Source organism: Mustela lutreola, chromosome 8 (assembly GCF_030435805.1).
Source record: "Mustela lutreola isolate mMusLut2 chromosome 8, mMusLut2.pri, whole genome shotgun sequence".
Lineage (NCBI taxonomy): Eukaryota > Metazoa > Chordata > Mammalia > Carnivora > Mustelidae > Mustela > Mustela lutreola.
In genome coordinates this window covers 14,772,108-14,792,456 of record NC_081297.1, presented here as the reverse complement: position 1 = coordinate 14,792,456, position 20,349 = coordinate 14,772,108, and the positions used below count along the sequence as shown (strand labels likewise).

Here is a 20,349-nt window from a genome sequence, read left to right as displayed (position 1 = left end):
CGGAGTATAAAATGGCCATTTTTCTCAAGACAGAAAAATTTTTAAAAACTAGTTTTAAACATATGCAGTGATTAAAAGGTGAAATAGAAAATGATTACTGCTAAGTTTTCTCAGCATCTCTCTTATATGTTGATGAAATTAATTCAAAACTCCATGCTGCAAACACATATTACTCTTTATTATTTACTTAATATATATCCTGTGTTGTTATAAAAGGGGTTTTCAAATGATTTATTAAATGGATAATAGGGGAAGAAAATAATACATTATATGTTAATTTAAAAAAAGAAAACGGATCAGGGGCACCTGGATGGCTCAGTTGGTTAAGTGTCTGCCTGGGGCACCTGGGTGGCTCAGTGGGTTAAGCCTCTGCCTTCGGCTCAGGTCATGATCCCAGGGTCCTCGGATCAAGCCCCACATCAGGCTCTCTGCACTGCAGGGAGCCTGCTTCCTCCTCTCTCTCTGCCTGCCTCTCTGCCTACTTGTGATCTCTGTCAGATAAATAAAGAAAAATCTTTAAAAGTGTCTGCCTTTGGCTCAGGTCACTATTCCGGGGTGCTGGGATTGAGTCCCCCATTGGGCTTCTTACTCAGCGGGGAGCCTGCTTTTCCCTCTCCCTCTGCCTGCTACTCCACCTTTTTGTGTTCTCTCTTCAAATAAATAGATAAAATCTTTTAAAAAATGAAATGAATAATAATCAACAAGGTAAATTGAGAGTATTGCAGAAGAAGAAACATAAAAATCATAGGGCAACAGATATTTGACTCCCTAGCCTAGTCCTGGATCACAGTAATCTGCCCGTGTACGTTGTGTAAATGCATCTACAGATGCTATCTTACACTGCTGTACCTGTGATGTTTCGTGAAGTAGCAATCTACTTGTAATAAATTATAACTTTTTTATAAACAAGAACTTTACTTTTTAAATAGTAACTAAATTATCTTTTCTAATGGAGGAGTAATTACGAGTATGTGGAAAAAACAATAATTTTCCATTCTTTCTTGAATAATTTAAAAATTCCTTTCCCTACAATATCTCCTAGAGATGTCTCCCAGAGATATTAGTACTAAGCAGCATAATGCTTTTTCATTGCTTCTTTTCAACTATATATATATCTTTTGGAAGAGATTGAAGTGAGAAATTACAAACATGAGCCCTAGAAAGGAAAAAAATTGAGTACATAGAAATTTCATTTGGATAATAAACCAGCATATGTGGCACGAGATCATAACATGAGATTTTTATTGTTTACAAAACAAATTTTAAAATAAGCACATTTATTTATTTTTTTTTTTAAAGATTATTTATTTATTTATTTGACAGAGAGATTACATGTAGGCAGAGAGGCAGGCAGAGAGAGAGAGGAGGAAGCAGGCTCCCTGCTGAGCAGAGAACCCGATGTGGGACTCGATCCCAGGACTCTGGGATCATGACCTGAGCCGAAGGCAGCGGCTTAAACCACTGAGCCACCCAGGCACCCTAAAATAAGCACATTTATTTGCAGATTTACTTTAAAACAAGAAAAAGAAAGAAGAAGAAATGCTGAAATGTTATATGAAAAGATTCAGGAGCAACTAATAAGAAAAGAAGAGCAATATAATAAAGAAGTTGAAATGAAACAAGAACTTGAACTTAATCTTAGAACACTAGATATGGAACTGAGGACTGTAAAAAATGATTTCAATCAGGTAAGTCTGATAAATGTTGCATATTTCCATCAGTATTATTTATAATATCCCTTTGATTTAATGTATATTACTTAGTTATAAAATAGATTAAAAATTGGTTTTATACTAATAGGAACTATGATATTTATAGCTAAAATAATTAATTTATTGGAGTTCTTGGCTTCTCATATACACCTTATGTATATTTTCTGAATGAAGGGATGGAGGGTAAATTGAGATAAATATGCATGTTGGCTTTTTTTTTTTTAAAGATTTTATTTATTTTTAGAGAGAGAGGATGAGTATGGGAATGTGTAGAAGGGGAGGGAAAGGAAGGGATAAGAATCTCAAGCAGACTCTGAGTGCAGAGCCTGACTCAGGGTTGGATCTTAAAAAGCTTGAGATCATGACCTGAGCTGAAACCAAGTTAACCAACTTGACACTTAACTAACTGAGCTACCCAGACACCCCAGTTTTGGATTTTTTATATTAAAATAGAGGCTAAATCACCTTGAGACTATGTTTGAGCTAGTTAAATGTTTTGTAAAGAAATTTTATTTCACATACTACATCTACCTGTATTTTTACTCTATGACAAATGTAGCTGTCATTTAAGTTAAAATTTGAGTTACTCGTGTAGGATAAAAGTGCTTGTATTTAAAAAGGCTACTTCTTTTGAACATTTTTTTAAGTTCTCTTAAGCTTTTGACTTTTTTTTTTAATGGTATCAACCAAAATCCTAATGAAAATATGTCTTTAGGTTGTGGAAGAATGGAATGATACTAAGAAACAACTTTGTCGAGAACAGGATGCCAGAATATTACAAGATGGAATTCTGAACAATCACCTTTGCAAACAAAAGGAGATAGAAATGGATAACAAAAGGAGTTCTGGGGTATTTTCTTTAGTTATTTTGAAGTACATGTGTGTATGTTTTGTATGTATATATATTTGATTTTCTAAAATTATTATTTTTTCTCCGTGTGTGTATTTTTTTCTCCGTGTGTGTGTGTGTGTGTATTTGGGTCTTTGTATATATATATTTTATCCATATATATATGTATATTTTTAAAACTAACACTGCAGATCATGGAAAGCATAGAGGATTTTTAAAGCATATATATCTATATATATATAGATATGTCTATATATAAATGTCAGTGGCATTTTGGGTCCTGTGGATAAAGTAATATTCTTATTTAAATGCATTTGTCTGCAAGAATCAAATAGTGACATTCTTAATGTCTTCATCCAAAGGGAGAGGCTTTTTTTATTTTCCATAACCATAAGCTCAAAACTGTTGCAACTAACCACATATGTTTCAGTTTTCTGCAGTTATTTCCTCACCTCTCTCTCAGTAGTTTAGCTTAACACTTCCGCTGATGAACAGGAGGAAATGTATATAGCCTGTTCAGAGACTTTATTTTGGATGTTAGTCTCTTACTTTTGAGAAAAGTAGCAATTTGCTCCAAGGAGTATCCTATTTCATTATAAGGTGCCTTTGAAATAATCATATGCTAATGATAATTTATTGATGAATATTTTATTCCTAATAAAATAGCTTAGTGTTTTTCCCTATTTTGTATTTATTACCATTTTAAACATCATGATGCGGAAAAAAATTTATTGCGGCAGCAAATAATCTCATGACTTTTCTTTTTTTTTTTTTTCTTTTAAAGATTTTATTTATTTATCAGAGAGAGAGGGAGAGAGACTGAGCACAGGCAGACAGAATGGCAGGCAGAGGCAGAGGGAGAAGCAGGCTCCCCGCCGAGCAAGGAGCCCGATGTGGGACTTGATCCCAGGACGCTGGGATCATGACCTGAGCTGAAGGCAGCTGCTTAACCAACTGAGCCACCCAGGTGTCCCTCTCATGACTTTTCTAAGAGCTGTATAAATTTTACCTTATTTACCATTGATATTTTATGTGAAATATGAGGCTTCCTTTGTCTTTATGATTTACACTGGAGAAGAGCTCCGGTTTGGTGCACGAGCACTGATAGTGGACTTAGAAGGCCTGCGGGAAGTTCTGCAGCTCACTTAATATTTTGAACCTCTCCATTCTAGAATTGTGGTAACTAAAAGAGTTCATTGATGTATATAGAAGTGTTTATAGTACAGGGCCTAGATTTGTCAGTGATCAGTAGATTTATCTCTTAAAACTGACTATAGAAATGTTAGAAAAGTAGAATTTCTATGGACTATTGTGAGGGAAAAGAATTTTAGGAAATTTAATCTGTCCAAATATATGCAGAGCTAAGGATTCTACTGTGGCATACCTGTGTTAGATGTCAGACTGTAAACTTGATTCTTAGTATAGTCAGATTTATTAATCTTTTTTTCAGGCTTTCTGGGTTTGTTATAAATCGGAGAAAGACCTTTCCAATTCTGAGAGTCTTAAAAATTTTGTCTTGCTTTCTTTTTTCCTTTCATGCGTTCCTTGTCTTCAATTAAATTTTTGAAGCTTTGGGAATTTATGCTTGTAAAAGCTTGAGGTGTGGACCCAACTTTACTTTTTTCCAGTTCAATATCTACTTACTGCAATCTAGTCATTGTATAAAAGTAGTTTATTCTTTAATTTCAGAGAAAAATCATCATAATGTCATTTTATTGTGTTCCAACTAAAAGTCTCCTTTGTTTTACTTAGATTTCTAATAGTCACGAAAATGAAAAATATCTGTTGCATAACAAATACATTTTGGAGGATCAAATCGCTATGCTAAGACTGGAAATAGACACAATAAATAACCAGAGCCAGGAGAAGGAAAGGAAATACTGTGAAGACATTGAAATTTTAAAAGAAAAGCATGTCAGTCTTCAGAAGACCATAAAACTGAATGAGGAAAGATTAACAAAAACAGAACTCCAACACAGTGGACAGATTAATGCTCTGAGCATTGAGAACACAATGCTAAAGTCTAAACTGGAGAATGAAAAGCAAAACAAAGAAAGACTGGACGAAAAAGTTGAATCGTACCGTGCTAGATTAGCTGCTGCTATACAGGATTATGACCAAAGTCAGACATCAAAAAGAGACCTAGAACTTGCTTTCCAGAGAGCAAAAGGCGAATGGTTTCGTGTACAGGACAAATTGAATTTTGATGTGTCTAAACTAAAAGAAGATAATGAGCTTCTTTCTCAGAACCTTTCTGAAGCTGAAAGTAAATTTAATACTCTGGAAACTGAGCTCCATCGCACAAGAGATGCTCTCAGAGAAAAGACTTTGGTTTTAGAACGTGCACAAAGAGACCTAAGTCAAACACAGTGTCAGAAAAAGGAAATTGAACACTCGTATCAAAGTGCACAAGATAAAGTGAGTAAATACATTGGGAAGCAGGAATCCTTAAAGGAGAGATTATCTCAACTACAAAGTGAAAATATGTTGCTTCAGCAGCAACTAGATGATGCTCACAACAAAGCTTCCAGTAAAGAAAAGGTGGTAATTAATATCCAAGACCAGTTTCAGGATATTCTAAAAAAACTTGAAGCTGAAAGTCAAAAGCAAGCTCTTGTAATAGAAGCAAGCAAGCAAGAGTTAATCAATGAACGTAATCTTTTAAGAGAAAGAATGTATGTATATGAAAAGGAGAAAGTAGAAAGAGAAGTAAGTATTCAGAAAGATAAATATTTTTCAAGCTTCCTGAGAAAATTCAAAGCAATATTTGATTATGGATTATTGTTGTTAAAATTATTATTTTAGAAAGAGTGCACCTACACATGAATGGGAGTGGGTCAGAGGTAGAGGGAGAGAGAATCCCAGGAGGGCTCCACATTGGAGAGCTCCACCTCATGACCCCGAGATCATGACCTAAATGATTATAGCTGAATTTTGAATCTAGTTGAATATAAAAAATATATAGACTGTAAGTCAACATAACTCGTATCCAGCCAATAAAAATTAGACTTGAGAGGTGCTTTAATTTGAATAAAATTGTTCTGTCTTCTATGAAAGTTTAAGAAGTTAAGTTACAAATTGTTACTAGATAGTAGGCTGATATTAATAATTTGGTCTTATACTGCTAAAATAATTTTAATTCTTGTCATCACGTTAATACCATGATGAACAGATAAATGGAAATGCTCAAAATACTAAAATGAATATTTTGAAATCGAGATTCAATTAAGCAGATTAACTTGACAGTTAGCTCCAGATTTCCCAAATGAACTGCTTAAAAAGTACGGTATCTCAGTACTTTGTATACATATATACATAAGTATGTATTTATAAGTATAAATATATGTATATATGTATATACATATATACTTTTATACATTTATACATTTATGCAAGCTATACATGGTAGCTTTTTATACATTTTAGGTTGGCATAATTTTATTCTTATTTATATAATTTTGAATTTTTAGTCTATAATCATGTATCCTTATGACCTTTTAATCCTTTGAAGGCACTTACTTTCATTAAATCATAATTTGGGACAACTGTGGTGAGCTTTAGCAAAACTATATTTGATTTAATCTTGCCACTGCTATTTATAATTTTTAAAGCAATTTTACAAATAATTTGCTCATTTCAAAGCTCAGTTACTATCATTTGGGCCTAAGTTTGTCCAACACAAAGAGAATTGTATCTCTGTAATTTATTAATTGGGCATTGGATCTCCATTTTCAGATTAATGAGGGGTGGCAGGATTCTTGTGTAGCAGGAATGGAGGTCAGGGAGAGAGGTGAAAGCCAGGTTATCTAGGTTCTTGAAGGCCTTAGAATGACTTCACTTACGTTCTGAGATAGTTATCTATTAAAAGGATTTGAGCAGAGGATTGAACATGTGAGGAACTCTGACATTAATTGAAGCCTCTAATAAAAAAGAAGGAAAACATTTCATACTGTAGAATTTACCAATGCTAGTCCCACCTATATACCCATTTCTTTTTGAGACTTCAGTCGATTGGGAAGCTTTGGGAAAATTCACCCACAAGGAAAGGATAGTGGGGCTGAATTATCTAAGTAACAAAATACTGACTAGGCAGGATAACATCTTTTTGTGTCTTTAACCAAATTCATTAAACAGCCATAATGTGTACATGTTAGGAAAAGGAGATGAATTGATGTTTGTAGTGAAATTTTCCAAGTACATAGGTCAAAGTTAAATATTGTTAACATAACTTAATAGTAAGATGATTTTATAAAACCAGTAACAGAAATGTCTTATTAGGTAGCTGTGAGACAACTTCAAGAAGAACTGGCTGATACCCTAAAAAAACAATCTATGTCAGAGGCTTCACTGGAGGTGACATCACGTTGTCGTATGAATTTAGAAGATGAGGTACAGGACTTAAAGAAGAAACTGGCTCAGATTAGGAATCAGGTATGTATGAAGTGTCACGTATCAAGTTAATCTGTAGTTGGTTAAATAATATGAAGTGTTTTAGGATGCTTACTTCCATGGACCACTTCGTTTTGTATTTTCATTATAATTAATTTAGTATAATTTTAGTATCTTCACAATGTACTTATTTCTTAAACTTTGACTTTCATTCTGCTATTTTTGTTACACATTTTTTTTCTGATAGTAGTTACCCTTAGGAAAGTTGAAAATTACACATCATTCCCCACAGAAATTGGTTTTTTTTCCTACTAAATAATTTCTTTAAAGATTTATTTATTTATTTATGGTGGAGGTGGGAGTGGAGAGGCAGCAGGAGATGGAGAGAATTTCAAGCAGACCCCTGCCCAGCACAGAGCCCCACACTGGCTTGACTCCATGACCCATAAGATCATGACCTGAGCTAAAATCCCGAGTTGGATGCTTAACCAACTGAGCCACCCAGGTGTCCTAAACAATGTTTTTTAATGACATCTCTGTTACCATGATGAGCTAAGCCATGTAAAAGCAGAAGATAATGTTTAATGGAATGTTTCAGAAAATTATCTTATTTCTCATCTTCACTTTTTTGAATGGATACAGAATCTACTGATTTCAGGATAACTTGTACAGAAAAGTGATTTCACAAACCAGTTGAACTTAGGCATTGCCTTCATTTTCTTTTCCTTTTCAATATATAATAAGTGTACAGAAATATTTAGATCAGGTATACTATATACATCCCAAAGAGAGAATTAAGAAAATTATGTAGGTCTTGCCATTGGATTTTTAAAAGCTTTATTGAGATAGAATGCACATTCCACACAATTCACCCATTTAATATGTGTAGTTCAGTGTTTCTGAGTATATTGATAGAGTTGTGCAACTATTACTGCCATAAAGTAGAACATTTATTTTTTAAGATTTTATTTATTTACTTGACAGAGATCACAAGTAGGCAGAAAGGCAGGCAGAGAGAGAGGAAGGGAAGCAGACTCCCTGCCAAGCAGAGAGCCCGATGTGGGGCTCAATCCCAGGACCCCGGGATCATGACCTGACCTGAAGGCGGAGGCTTTAACCCACTGAGCCACCCAGGCGCCCCTAAGTAGAACATTTTAATTACCCTGAAAAGAAACCCTTGCCCCCATGCTCAGGCAACCACCAGTCTACTTCCCGCCTCTATAGAGTTGCCCATTCTGAATATTGCATATATAGGGCATCACACAATGTGTGGTCCTTTGTGACTAGCTTCCTTCGCTTAATATTTTTGGGGTTCATCTGTGTCATAGCATATATCAGTGCTTCATTCCTTATTATTAAACAGTATCCACTGGGGGCTAAAACCCTTGTTCATTCATCATTTGATGCACCTTTGGGTTGTTTCCACTTTTTGGCCATTAATAATGCTGCTGTGAATGTTCATTTAGTTATTGTTGGGACATTTGTTTTTATTTCCCTGCCATCACATTTTTTTTTCCTGCCATCACATTTTATCCTCTCAGTTTGGGTTGATTTCACCATCTCTCAGTCTTTTTTTTTTTTTTAAATTAACATATAATGTATTATTTGTTTCAGGGGTATAGGTCTGTGATTCATCAGTGTTACACAATTCACAGAACTTAGCATAGCATATACCCTCCCCAATGTTCATCACCCGGCCACCCCATCCCTTGCACCTCCCTTCCCTCAGTTTGTTTCCTGAGATTAAAAGTTTGTCTCCCTCCCTGGTCCCATCTTGTTTCATTTTTTCCTTCCCTACTCCCTAAACCCCTCACATTGCCTCTCAAATTCCTCATATCAGAGAGCTCATATCATAATTGTCTTTCTCTGATTGACTTATTTCACTCAGCATAATACCCTCTCTCTAGTTTCATCCACATCATTACAAATAGCAAGAATTTATTTCTTTTGATGGCTGCATAGTATTCCACTGTGTATATGTACCACATCTTCTTTATCCATTCATCTGTTGACGGACATCTAGGTTCTTTCCATCATTTGGCTATTGTGGACATTGCTGCTATAAACATTCGGGTGCACGTGCCCCTTCTGATCACTACATTTGTATCTTCAGGGTAAATACCCAGTAGTGCAATTGTTGGGTTGTAAGGTAGCTCTATTTTCAACTTTTTTGGGGACCTCCATGCTGTTTTCCAGAATGGCTGACCAGCTTGCATTCCCACCAACAGTGTAGGAGGGTTCCCCTTTCTTCGCATCCTTGCCAACACCTGATGTTTCCTGACTTGTTTTTTTTAGCCATTCTGACCAGTGTGAGATGGTATCTCAGTGTAGTTTTGATTTGTATTTCCTTGATGCCAAGTGATGTTGAGCACTTTTTCATCTGTCTGTTGGCCATTTGGATGTCTTTTCTGCAGAAATGTCTGTTCATGTCTTCTTCCCATTTCTTGATTGGATTATTTGTTCTTTGGGTGTTGAGTATGATAAGTTCTTTATAGACTTTGGATACTACCCCTTTATCTGATATGTCATTTGCAAATATCTTATTCCATTCTGTCAGTTGTCTTTTGGTTGTGTTGACTGTTTCCTTTGCTGTGCAAAAGCTTTTGCTCTTGATGAAGTCCCAATAGATCATTTTTGCTCTTGCTCCCCTTGCTTTTGGGGATGTTTCTAGGAAGAAGTTGTTACGGCTGAGGTTGAAGAGGTTGCTGCCTGTGTTCTTTTCAAGGATTTTGATGGATTCCTGTCTCACATTGAGGTCTTTAATCCATTTAGAGTCTATTTTTGTGTGTGGTATAAGAAGATGGTCTAGTTTTATTCTTCTGCTTGTCGCGGTCCAATTTTCCCAACACTATTTGTTTTGAGGAGACTTTTTTCCATTGGATATTCTTTCCTGCTTTGTTGAAGATTAGTTGACCATAGACTTGAGGGTCAATTTCTGGGCTCTCTATTCTGTTTCATTGATCTATGTGTCTGTTTTTGTTACAGTACTATACTGTCTTGATGATGACAGCTTTGTTATAGAGCTTGAAGTCTGGAATTATGATGCCTCCAGTTTTGTTTTTCTTTTTCAGCATTCCTTTGGCAATTTGGTGTTTTTTCTGATTACATACAAATTTTAGGATTATTTGTTCCAGCTCTATGAAAGCCTTGATGGTATTTGATAGGAATTGCATTAAATGTGTAGACTACTCTGGGTAGCATCGACATTTTAACAGTATTTGTTCTTCCAATCCATGACCATGTAACATTTTTCCATTTCTTTGTGTTTTCCTTCATGAGTATTCTATAGGTTTCTGAATATAGCTGCTTTGCCTCCTTGGTTAGGTTTATTCCTAGGCCTCTTATGGTTTTTGGTGCAATTGTAAATGGGATCAACTCCTTAATTGCTCTTTCTTCTATCTTGTTTTTGGTGTATAGAAATGCAACTGATTTCTGTGCCTTGATTTTTATATACTGTCACTTCACTGAATTCCTATAGGCGTTGTAGCAGTTTTGGAGTGGAGTCTTTTAGGTTTTCAACATAAAGTATCATATCATCTTCATAGAGTGAGATTTTGACTTCTTCTTTGCCGATTCAGGTGCTTTTTATTTCTTTTTGTTGTCTGATTTCTGAGGCTAGGACTTCTAGTACTATGTTGAATAACAGTGGTGAGAGTAGCCATCCCTGCTGTGTTCCTGACCCATGGGAAAAGCTCTCAGTTTTCCCCATTGAGAATGATATTGGCAAAAAAAAAAATAATAAAAAAATAAAAAGAGAGAATGATATTTGCTGTGGGTTTTTCATAGATAGTTTTTTTTTTAATTTTTTATTTTTTATAAACATACATTTTTATCCCCAGGGGTACAGGTCCAAAAATCGCCAGGTCCACACACACCACAGCACTCACCAAAGCACACACCCCTCCCAATGTCTGTGGGTTTTTCATAGATAGTTTTTTTTTTAATTTTTTATTTTTTAAAAACATATATTTTTATCCCCAGGGGTACAGGTCTGAAAATCGCCAGGTCCACACACACCACAGCACTCACCAAAGCACACGCTGACCCCAATGTCCATAACCCCACCCCCCTTCTCTCAAGCCCCCTCCCCCCAACAACCCTCAGTTTGTTTTGTGAGATTAAGAGTCACTTATGGTTTGTCTCCCTCCCAATCCCATCTTGTTTCATTGATTCTTCTCCTACCCACTTAAGCCCCCATGTTGCATCACCACTTCCTCATATCAAGGAGATCATATGATAGTTGTCTTTCTCCGCTTGACTTATTTCACTAAGCATGATACGCTCTAGTTCCATCCATGTTGTCGCAAATGGCAAGATTTCATTTCTTTTGATGGCTGCATAGTATTCCATTGTGTATATATTACCACATCTTCTTGATCCATTCATCTGTTGATGGACATCTAGGTTCTTTCCATAGTTTGGCTATTGTGGACATTGCTGCTATAAACATTTGGGTGCACGTGCCCCTTCGGATCACTAGGTTTGTATCTTTAGGGTAAATACCCAGTAGTGCAATTGCTGGGTCATAGGGCAGTTCTATTTTCAACATTTTGAGGAATCTCCATGCTGTTTTCCAGAGTGGTTGCACCAGCTTGCATTCCCACCAACAGTGTAGGAGGGTTCCCCTTTCTCAACATCCTCGCCAGCATCTGTCATTTCCTGACTTGTTGATTTTAGCCATTCTGACTGGTGTGAGGTGATATCTCATTGTGGTTTTGATTTGTATTTCCCTGATGCCGAGTGATATGGAGCACATTTTCATGTGTCTGTTGGCCATCTGGATGTCTTCTTTGCAGAAATGTCTGTTTATGTTCTCTGCCCATTTCTTGATTGGATTATTTGTTCTTTGGGTGTTGAGTTTGCTAAGTTCTTTATAGATTCTGGACACTAGTCCTTTATCTGATATGTCGTTTGCAAATATCTTCTCCCATTCTGTCAGTTGTCTTTTTTTTTTTTTTTTTTTAATTTTTTATTTTTTATAAACATATATTTTTTATATACATATATTTTTATCCCCAGGTCTGTGAATCACCAGGTTTACACACTTCACAGCACTCACCAAATCACATACCCTCCCCAATGTCCATAATCCCACCCCCTTCTCCCCAACCCCCTCCCCCCGGCAACCCTCAGTTTGTTTTGTGAGATTAAGAGTCACTTATGGTTTGTCTCCCTCCCAATCCCATCTTGTTTCATTTATTCTTCTACCCACTTAAGCCTCCATGTTGCATCACCACTTCCTCATATCAGGGAGATCATATGATAGTTGTCTTTCTCTGCTTGACTTATTTCGCTAAGCATGATACGCTCTAGTTCCATCCACGTTGTTGCAAATGGCAAGATTTCATTTCTTTTGATGGCTGCATAGTATTCCATTGTGTATATATACCACATCTTCTTGATCCATTCATCTGTTGATGGACATCTAGGTTCTTTCCATAGTTTGGCTATTGTGGACATTGCTGCTATAAACATTCGGGTGCATGTGTCCCTTTGGATCACTACATTTGTATCTTTAGGGTAAATACCCAATAGTGCAATTGCTGGGTCATAGGGCAGTTCTATTTTCAACATTTTGAGGAACCTCCATGCTGTTTTCCAGAGTGGCTGCACCAGCTTGCATTCCCACCAACAGTGTAGGAGGGTTCCCCTTTCTCCGCATCCTCGCCAGCATCTGTCATTTCCTGACTTGTTGATTTTAGCCATTCTGACTGGTGTGAGGTGATATCTCATTGTGGTTTTGATTTGTATTTCCCTGATGCCGAGTGATATGGAGCACTTTTTCATGTGTCTGTTCGCCATCTGGATGTCTTCTTTGCAGAAATGTCTGTTCATGTCTTCTGCCCATTTCTTGATTGGATTATTTGTTCTTTGGGTGTTGAGTTTGCTAAGTTCTTTATAGATTCTGGACACTAGTCCTTTATCTGATATGTCGTTTGCAAATATCTTCTCCCATTCTGTCAGTTGTCTTTTGATTTTGTTAACTGTTTCCTTTGCTGTGCAAAAGCTTTTGATCTTGATGAAATCCCAATAGTTCATTTTTGCCCTTGCTTCCCTTGCCTTTTGCGTTGTTCCTAGGAAGATGTTGCTGCGGCAGAGGTCGAAGAGGTTGCTGCTTGTGTTCTCCTCAAGGATTTGGATGGATTCCTTTCGCACATTGAGGTCCTTCATCCATTTTGAGGCTATTTTTGTGTGTGGTGTAAGGAAATGGTCCAATTTCATTTTTCTGCATGTGGCTGTCCAATTTTCCCAGCACCATTTATTGAAGAGGCTGTCTTTTTTCCATTGGACATTCTTTCCTGCTTTGTCGAAGATTAGTTGACCATAGAGTTGAGGGTCTATTTCTGAGCTCTCTATTCTGTTCCATTGATTATGTGTCTGTTTTTGTGCCAGTACCATGCTGTCTTGATGATGACAGCTTTGTAATAGAGCTTGAAGTCCGGAATTGTGATGCCACCAACATTGGCTTTCTTTTTCAATATCCCTTTGGCTATTCGAGGTCTTTTCTGGTTCCATATAAATTTTAGAATTATTTGTTTCATTTCTTTGAAGAAGATGGATGGTACTTTGATAGGACTTGCATTAAATGTGTAGATTGCTTTAGGTAGCATAGACATTTTCACAATATTTATTCTTCCAACCCAGGAACATGGAACATTTTTCCATTTCTTTGTGTCTTCCTCAATTTCTTTCATGAGTACTTTATAGTTTTCTGAGTATAGACTCTTAGCCTCTTTGGTTAGGTTTATTCCTAGGTATCGTATGGTTTGGGGTGCAATTGTAAATGGGATTGACTCCTTAATTTCTCTTTCTTCTGTCTTGTTGTTGGTGTAGAGAAATGCAACTGATTTCTGTGCATTGATTTTATATCCTGACACTTTACTGAAATCCTTTCCAAGTTCTAGCAGTTTTGGAGTGGAGTCTTTTGGGTTTTCCACATATAGTATCATATCATCTGCAAAGACTGATAGTTTGACTTCTTTTCCGATTTGGATGCCTTTAATTTCCTTTTGTTGTCTGATTGCTGAGACTAGGACTTCTAGTACTATGTTGAATAGCAGTGTTGATAATGGACATCCCTGCCGTGTTCTTGACCTTAGAGGAAAAGCTTTCAGTTTTTCTCCATTGAGAATGATATTTGCGGTGGGTTTTTCATAGATGGCTTTGATGATATTGAGGTATGTGCCCTCTATCCCTACACTTTGAAGAGTTTTGGTCAGGAAGGGATGCTGCACTTTGTCAAATGCTTTTTCAGTATCTATTGAGAGTATCATATGGTTCTGGTTCTTTCTTTTATTGATGTGTTGTATCACATTGACTGATTTGCAGATGTTGACCCAACCTTGCAGCCCTGGAATAAATCCCACTTGGTCGTGGTGAATAATCCTTTTAATGTACTGTTGAATCCTATTGGCTAGTATTTTGGTGAGAATTTTCGCATCTGTGTTCATCAAGGATATTGGTCTTTAGCTCCCTTTTTGATGGGATCCTTGTCTGGTTTTGGGATCAAGGTGATGCTGGCCTCATAATATGAGTTTGGAAGTTTTCCTTTCATTTCTGTTTTTCGGAACAGTTTCAGGAGAATAGGAATTAGTTCTTTTTTAAATGTTTGGTAGAATTTCCCCGGGAAGCCGTCTGGCCCTGGGCTTTTGTTTGTTTGGAGATTTTTAATGACTGTTTCAATCTCCTTACTGGTTATGGGTCTGTTCAGGCTTTCTATTTCTTCCTGGTTCAGTTGTGGTAGTTTATATGTTTCTAGGAATGCATCCATTTCTTCCAGATTGTCAAATTTGTTGGCGTAGAGTTGCTCATAGTATGTTCTTATAAGTTTGTATATCTTTGGTGTTCGTTGTGATCTCTCCTCTTTCATTCATGATTTTATTTATTTGGGTCCTTTCTCTTTTCTTTTTGATAAGTCTGGCCAGGGGTTTATCAATTTTATTAATTCTTTCAAAGAACCAGCTCCTAGTTTCGTTGATTTGTTCTATTGTTTTTTGGTTTCTATTTCATTGATTTCTGCTCTAATCTTTATGATTTCTCTTCTCCTGCTGGGCTTAGGGTTTCTTTCTTGTTCTTTCTCCAGCTCCTTTAGGTGTAGGGTTAGGTTGTGTACCTGAGACCTTTCTTGTTTCTTGAGAAAGGCTTGTACCGCTATATATTTTCCTCTCAGGACTGCCTTTGTTGTGTCCCACAGATTTTTGAACCGTTGTATTTTCATTATCATTTGTTTCCATGATTTTTTTTCAATTCTTCTTTAATTTCCCGGTTCTCCCATTCATTCTTTAGAAGGATGCAGTTTAGTCTCCATGTATTTGGGTTCTCTCCAAACTTCCTCTTGTGGTTGAGTTCTAGCTTCAGAGCATTGTGCTCTGAAAATATGCAGGGAATGATCCCAATCTTTTGATACCGGCTGAGTCCTGATTTAGGACCGAGGATGTGATCTATTCTGGAGAATGTTCCATGTGCACTAGAGAAGAATGTGTATTCTGTTGCTTTGGGATGAAATGCTCTGAATATATCTGTGTATCTGTGATGTCCATCTGGTCCAGTGTGTCATTTAAGGCCTTTATTTCCTTGCTGATCTTTTGTTTGGATGATCTGTCCATTTCTGTGAGGGGAGTGTTAAAAGTCCCCTACTATTATTGTATTATTGTCGAGGTGTTTCTTTGATTTTGTTATTAATTGGTTTATGTAGTTGGCTGCTCCCACTTTGGGGGCATAGATATTTAAAATTGTTAGATCTTCTTGTTGGACAGACCTTTTGAGTACGATATAGTGTCCTTCCTCATCTCTTATTATAGTCTTTGGCTTAAAATCTAATTGATCTGATATAAGGATTGCCACTCCTGCTTTCTTCTGATGTCCATTCGCATGGTAAATTCTTTTCCACCCCCTCACTTTAAATCTGGAGGTGTCTTTGGGCTTAAAATGAGTTTCTTGGAGGCAACATATAGATGCGTTTTGTTTTTTTATCCATTCTGATACCCTGTGTCTTTTGATTGGGGCATTTAGCCCATTAACATTCAGGGTAACTATTGAGAGATATGAATTTAGTGCCATTGTATTGCCTGTAAGGTGACTGTTACTGTATATGGTCTCTGTTCCTTTCTGATCTACCACCTGTAGGCTCTCTCTTTGCTTTGAGGACCCCTTTCAATATTTTCTGTAGAGCTGGTTTGGTGTTTGCAAATTCTTTCAGTTGTTGTTTGTCCTGGAAGCTTTTAATCTCTCCTTCTATTTTCAATGATAGCCTAGCTGGATATAGTATTCTTGGCTGCATGTTTTTCTAGTTTAGTGCTCTGAAAATATCATGCCAGCTCTTTCTGGCCTGCCAGGTCTCTGTGGATAAGTCAGCTGTCAATCTAATATTTTTACCATTGTATGTTACAGACTTCTTTTCCCGGGCTGCTTTCAGGATTTTCTCTTTGTCACTAAGACTTGTAAATTTTACTATTAGGTGACGGGGTGTGGGCCTATTCTTATTGATTTTGAGGGGCGTTCTCTGAACATCCTGAATTTTGATGCTCGTTCCCTTTGCCATATTGGGGAAATTCTCCCCAATAATTCTCTCCAGTATACCATCTGCTCCCCTCTCTCTTTCTTCTTCTGGAATCCCAATTATTCTAATGTTGTTTTGTTTTATGGTGTCACTTATCTCTCGAATTCTCCCCTCATGATCCAGTAGCTGTTTGTCCCTCTTTTGCTCAGCTTCTTTATTCTCTGTCATTTGGTCTTCTATATCGCTAATTCTTTCTTCTGCCTCATTTATCCTAGCAGTGAGAACCTCCAGTTTTGATTGCATCTCATTAATAGCTTTTTTGATTCCAACTTGGTTAGATTTTAGTTCTTTTTTTTTCTCCAGAAAGGGCTTTTATATCTCCCGGGAGGGTTTCTCTAATATCTTCCATGCCTTTTTCGAGCCCGGCTAGAACCTTGAGAATTGTCATTCTGAACTCTATATCTGACATATTACCAATGTCTGTGTTGATTAGGTCCCTAGCCTTCGGTACTGCCTCTTGTTCTTTTTTTTCGTGAATTTTTCCGCCTTGTTATTTTGTCCAGATAAGAGTATATGAAGGAGCAAGTAAAATACTAAAAGGGTGGCAACAAGCCCTGGAAAATATGCTTTAAGCAAATCAGAAGGATCCCAAATTGTGAGGGGGGAGAAAGGGGATAAAAAGAGGTTCAAAAAGAAAGAAAGGAAAAAAAAAAAGAAAAAAATTAAAAAAAGAAAACAAATAAAGAAAAGTATAAAAAATATATTAGATAAACTAGTTAAAAGACGTTAAAAAAGAAAAGGGTAAAAGTAAAAAAAAAAATTTAGCAGAAGAAGAGAAAAAAAAATGGAAAAGAAAAAAATTAAATTAACTGCAAGACTAAAAAAATCACAGGGAGAAAGCCATGAGTTCCGTGCTTTGCTTTCTCCTCCTCTGGAATTCTGCTGCTCTCCTTGGTATTGAAACCGCACTCCTTGTTAGGTGAACTTGGTCTTGGCTGGATTTCTTGTTGATCTTCTGGGGGAGGGGCCTGGTGTAGTGATTCTCAAGTGTCTTTGCCCCAGGTGGAATTGCTCCACCCTTACCAGGGGCCGGGCTGGTAAGGGTGCTGTACTTTGTCAAAAATTTTTTTGCATCTATTCAGAGTATTGTATTGTTCTTGTCCTTTCTTTTATTAATGTATTGTATCACACTGATTGATTTGCATATGTTGAACCACCTTGCAGGCCAGGAATAAATCCCACTTGTTCATGGTGAATAATCCTTTTAATGTACTGTTGGATCCTATTGGCTAGTATTTTGGTGAGAATTTTTGCATCTGTGTTCATCAGGGATATTGGTCTCTAATTCTCCTTTTTGTCTTTGTCTTGTTTTGGGATCAAGGTAATGCTGACCTCAGAAAATGGGTTTGGAAGTTTTCCTTCCTTTTCTATTTCTTGGAACAGTTTTAGGAGAATAGGTATTAATTCTTTAAATGTTTCATAGAACTCCCCAGGAAAGCCATCCGGCCCTGGAGTTTTGTTTGTTGGGAGATTTTTGATTACTGCTTCAATTTCCTTTCTGGTTATGGGTATGTTAAGGTTTTCTATTTCTTCCTGGTTCGGTTTTGATAATTTATATGTCTCTAGGAATGACCCATTTCTTGCAGATAGTCTAATTTGCTGGCTTATAGTTTCTCATAATATATTCTTATAACTGTGCTTCCTTGGTGTTGATTGTGATCTCTATTCTTTCATTCATGATTTTATTAATTTGGGTCCTTTATTCTATTATCAAAGTCTGGCCAGGGGTTTATCAATCTTATTAATTCTTCCAGTGAACCAGTTCCTAGTTTAATTGATCTGTTCTGTTGTTCTTTTGATTTCTATTTCATTGATTTCTGTTTTCATCTTTATTAATTCTCTTTTCCTGCTGGATTTAGGCTTTCTTTGCTGCTCTTTCTCCACGTCCTTTAGGTGGAAGTTTAGATTGTGTACTTGAGACTTTTCTTGTTTCTTGAGAAAGACTTGTATTGCTCTATTCTTCCCTCTTCAGGACTGCCTTTGCTGCATCCCAAAGATTTTGAACTGTTGTGTTTTCATTATCATTTGTTTCCATGATTTTTTTCAATTCTTCTTTAATTTCCTGGTTGACCCATTCATTCTTTAGAAGGATGTTCTTTAGTCTCCATGTATTTGGGTTCTTTCCAAATTTCCTCTTGTGATTGAATTCTAGCTTCAGAGCATTGTGATCTGAAAATATGCAGGGAATGACCCCAATCTTTTGATACTGGTTGAGACCTGATTTATGACCCAGGATGTGATCTATTCTGGATAGTGTTCCATGTGCATTAGAGAAGAATGTGTATTCTGTTGCTCTGGGATGGAATGTTCTGAATATATCTGTGATGTCCATCTCGTTCAAAGTGTCATTTAAAGCCTTTTATTTCCTTGTTGATCTTTTGCTTAGATGATCTGTCTTTTTCATGGGGGGGGTGGTTTAAAGTCTCTTGCTATTAGTATATTGTTGATGTGTTTCTTTGTTGTTGTTATAAATTGGTTTATATAGTTGGCTGCTCCCATTTAGGGGTATAAATATTTACAATTGCTAGATCTTCTTGTTGTACAGATACTTTAAGTGTGATATAGTGTCCTTCCTCATCTCTTATTATAGTCTTTGGCTTAAAATCTAATTTGTCTGATATAGGGATTGCCACCCCAGCTTTCCTTTGATGTCCGTTAGCATGGTAAATTGATTTCCACCCCCTCACTTTAAATATGGAGGTGTGTTGGGTCTAAAATGAGTTCCTTGCAGGTAGCATATTGATGGGTCTTGTTTTTTTTTATCCATTCTGATACCCTATGTCTTTTGATTGGGACATGTAGCCCATTTGCATTAAGGATAACTATTGAAAGATATGAATTTAGTGCCATCGTTTTGCCTGTAAGGTGACTATTACTGTATATTGTCTGTATTTCTTTTTGGTCTGTTACTTTTAGACTCTCTCTTTGCTTAGAGGACCCCTTCCAATATTTCCTATAGGGCTGGTTTGGTGTTTGCGAATTCTTTTAGTTTTTGTCCTGGGAGCTTTTTATCTCTCTTAACTTTCGATGACAGCTTAGCTGGATATAGTATTCTTGGCTGCATATTTTTCTCAGTTAATGCTCTGAATATATCATGCCAGTCCTTTCTGGCCTGCCAGGTCTCTGTGGATAGTTGTCCTGCAAACTCACTATTTCTATTAGAATATTTCTATTCATTGTAGATTATAGACCTCTTGTCCTAAGCCACTTTCAGGATTTTCTCTTTGCCTCTGAGACTTGTAAATTCACAAGATGACAGGGTATTGACATGTTTTTATTGATTTTGATGCAGTTTCTCTGTGCCTCCTGGTTACTGATGCCTGTTTTCTTCCCCACATTAGGGATATTCTCTGCTATAATTTGCTCCAATATACTGTCTGCCTCTCCCCTTCTTCTTCAAGGATCCCAATTATTCTAATATTGTTTCGTCTTATGGTATCACTTATCTCTCAAATTCTCCCCTTGTGATCCCGTAGTTGTTTATCTTTATTTTTTTTTTCAGGTTCTTTGTTTTCCATCATTTGGTCTTCTATATCAATAATTCTCTCTTCTGCCTCATTTATCCTAATAGTCAGAGCCTCCATTTTTTATTGTACCTTATTAATACCCTTTTTGATTTCAAGTTGGATAGAGTTTAGTTCTTATTTTTCTGAAGGGGATTCTCTGGTATCTTCTATGCTTTTTTCAAGCCAGCTATTATCTTTATAATCGTCATTCTGAACTCTAGTTCCTACACCTTACTAATGTCCTATTGATTAGATTTCTGACAGTCGGTATTGCCCCTTGTTCTTTTTCTTTTTTTTTAGGTGAGTTTTTCTTCTATGTTATTTTGTGCCAGA

The 20,349-nt window shown here is 36.6% G+C and overlaps 1 protein-coding gene across 10 annotated transcripts in view; it reads left to right on the top strand.

The window, feature by feature from the left end:
• The window catches only part of ANKRD26 (ankyrin repeat domain containing 26), a 154,232-nt gene that overhangs the window by 91,610 nt on the left and 42,273 nt on the right, over positions 1–20,349 (top strand). For 9 of the 10 annotated variants that reach the window (XR_009356486.1, XR_009356485.1, XM_059183842.1 and 6 more), the window contains 4 exons: positions 1,505–1,688; positions 2,428–2,562; positions 4,315–5,271; positions 6,841–6,993. Coding sequence is in view for 8 of the 10 variants with exons in the window: in XM_059183842.1 (XP_059039825.1) it covers positions 1,505–1,688; positions 2,428–2,562; positions 4,315–5,271; positions 6,841–6,993 (1,429 nt within the window). In the remaining 2 variants the exon portion in view is untranslated. The remainder of the gene's footprint in view (positions 1–1,504; positions 1,689–2,427; positions 2,563–4,314; positions 5,272–6,840; positions 6,994–20,349) is intronic. The other variant, XM_059183845.1, reaches the window with a different exon arrangement.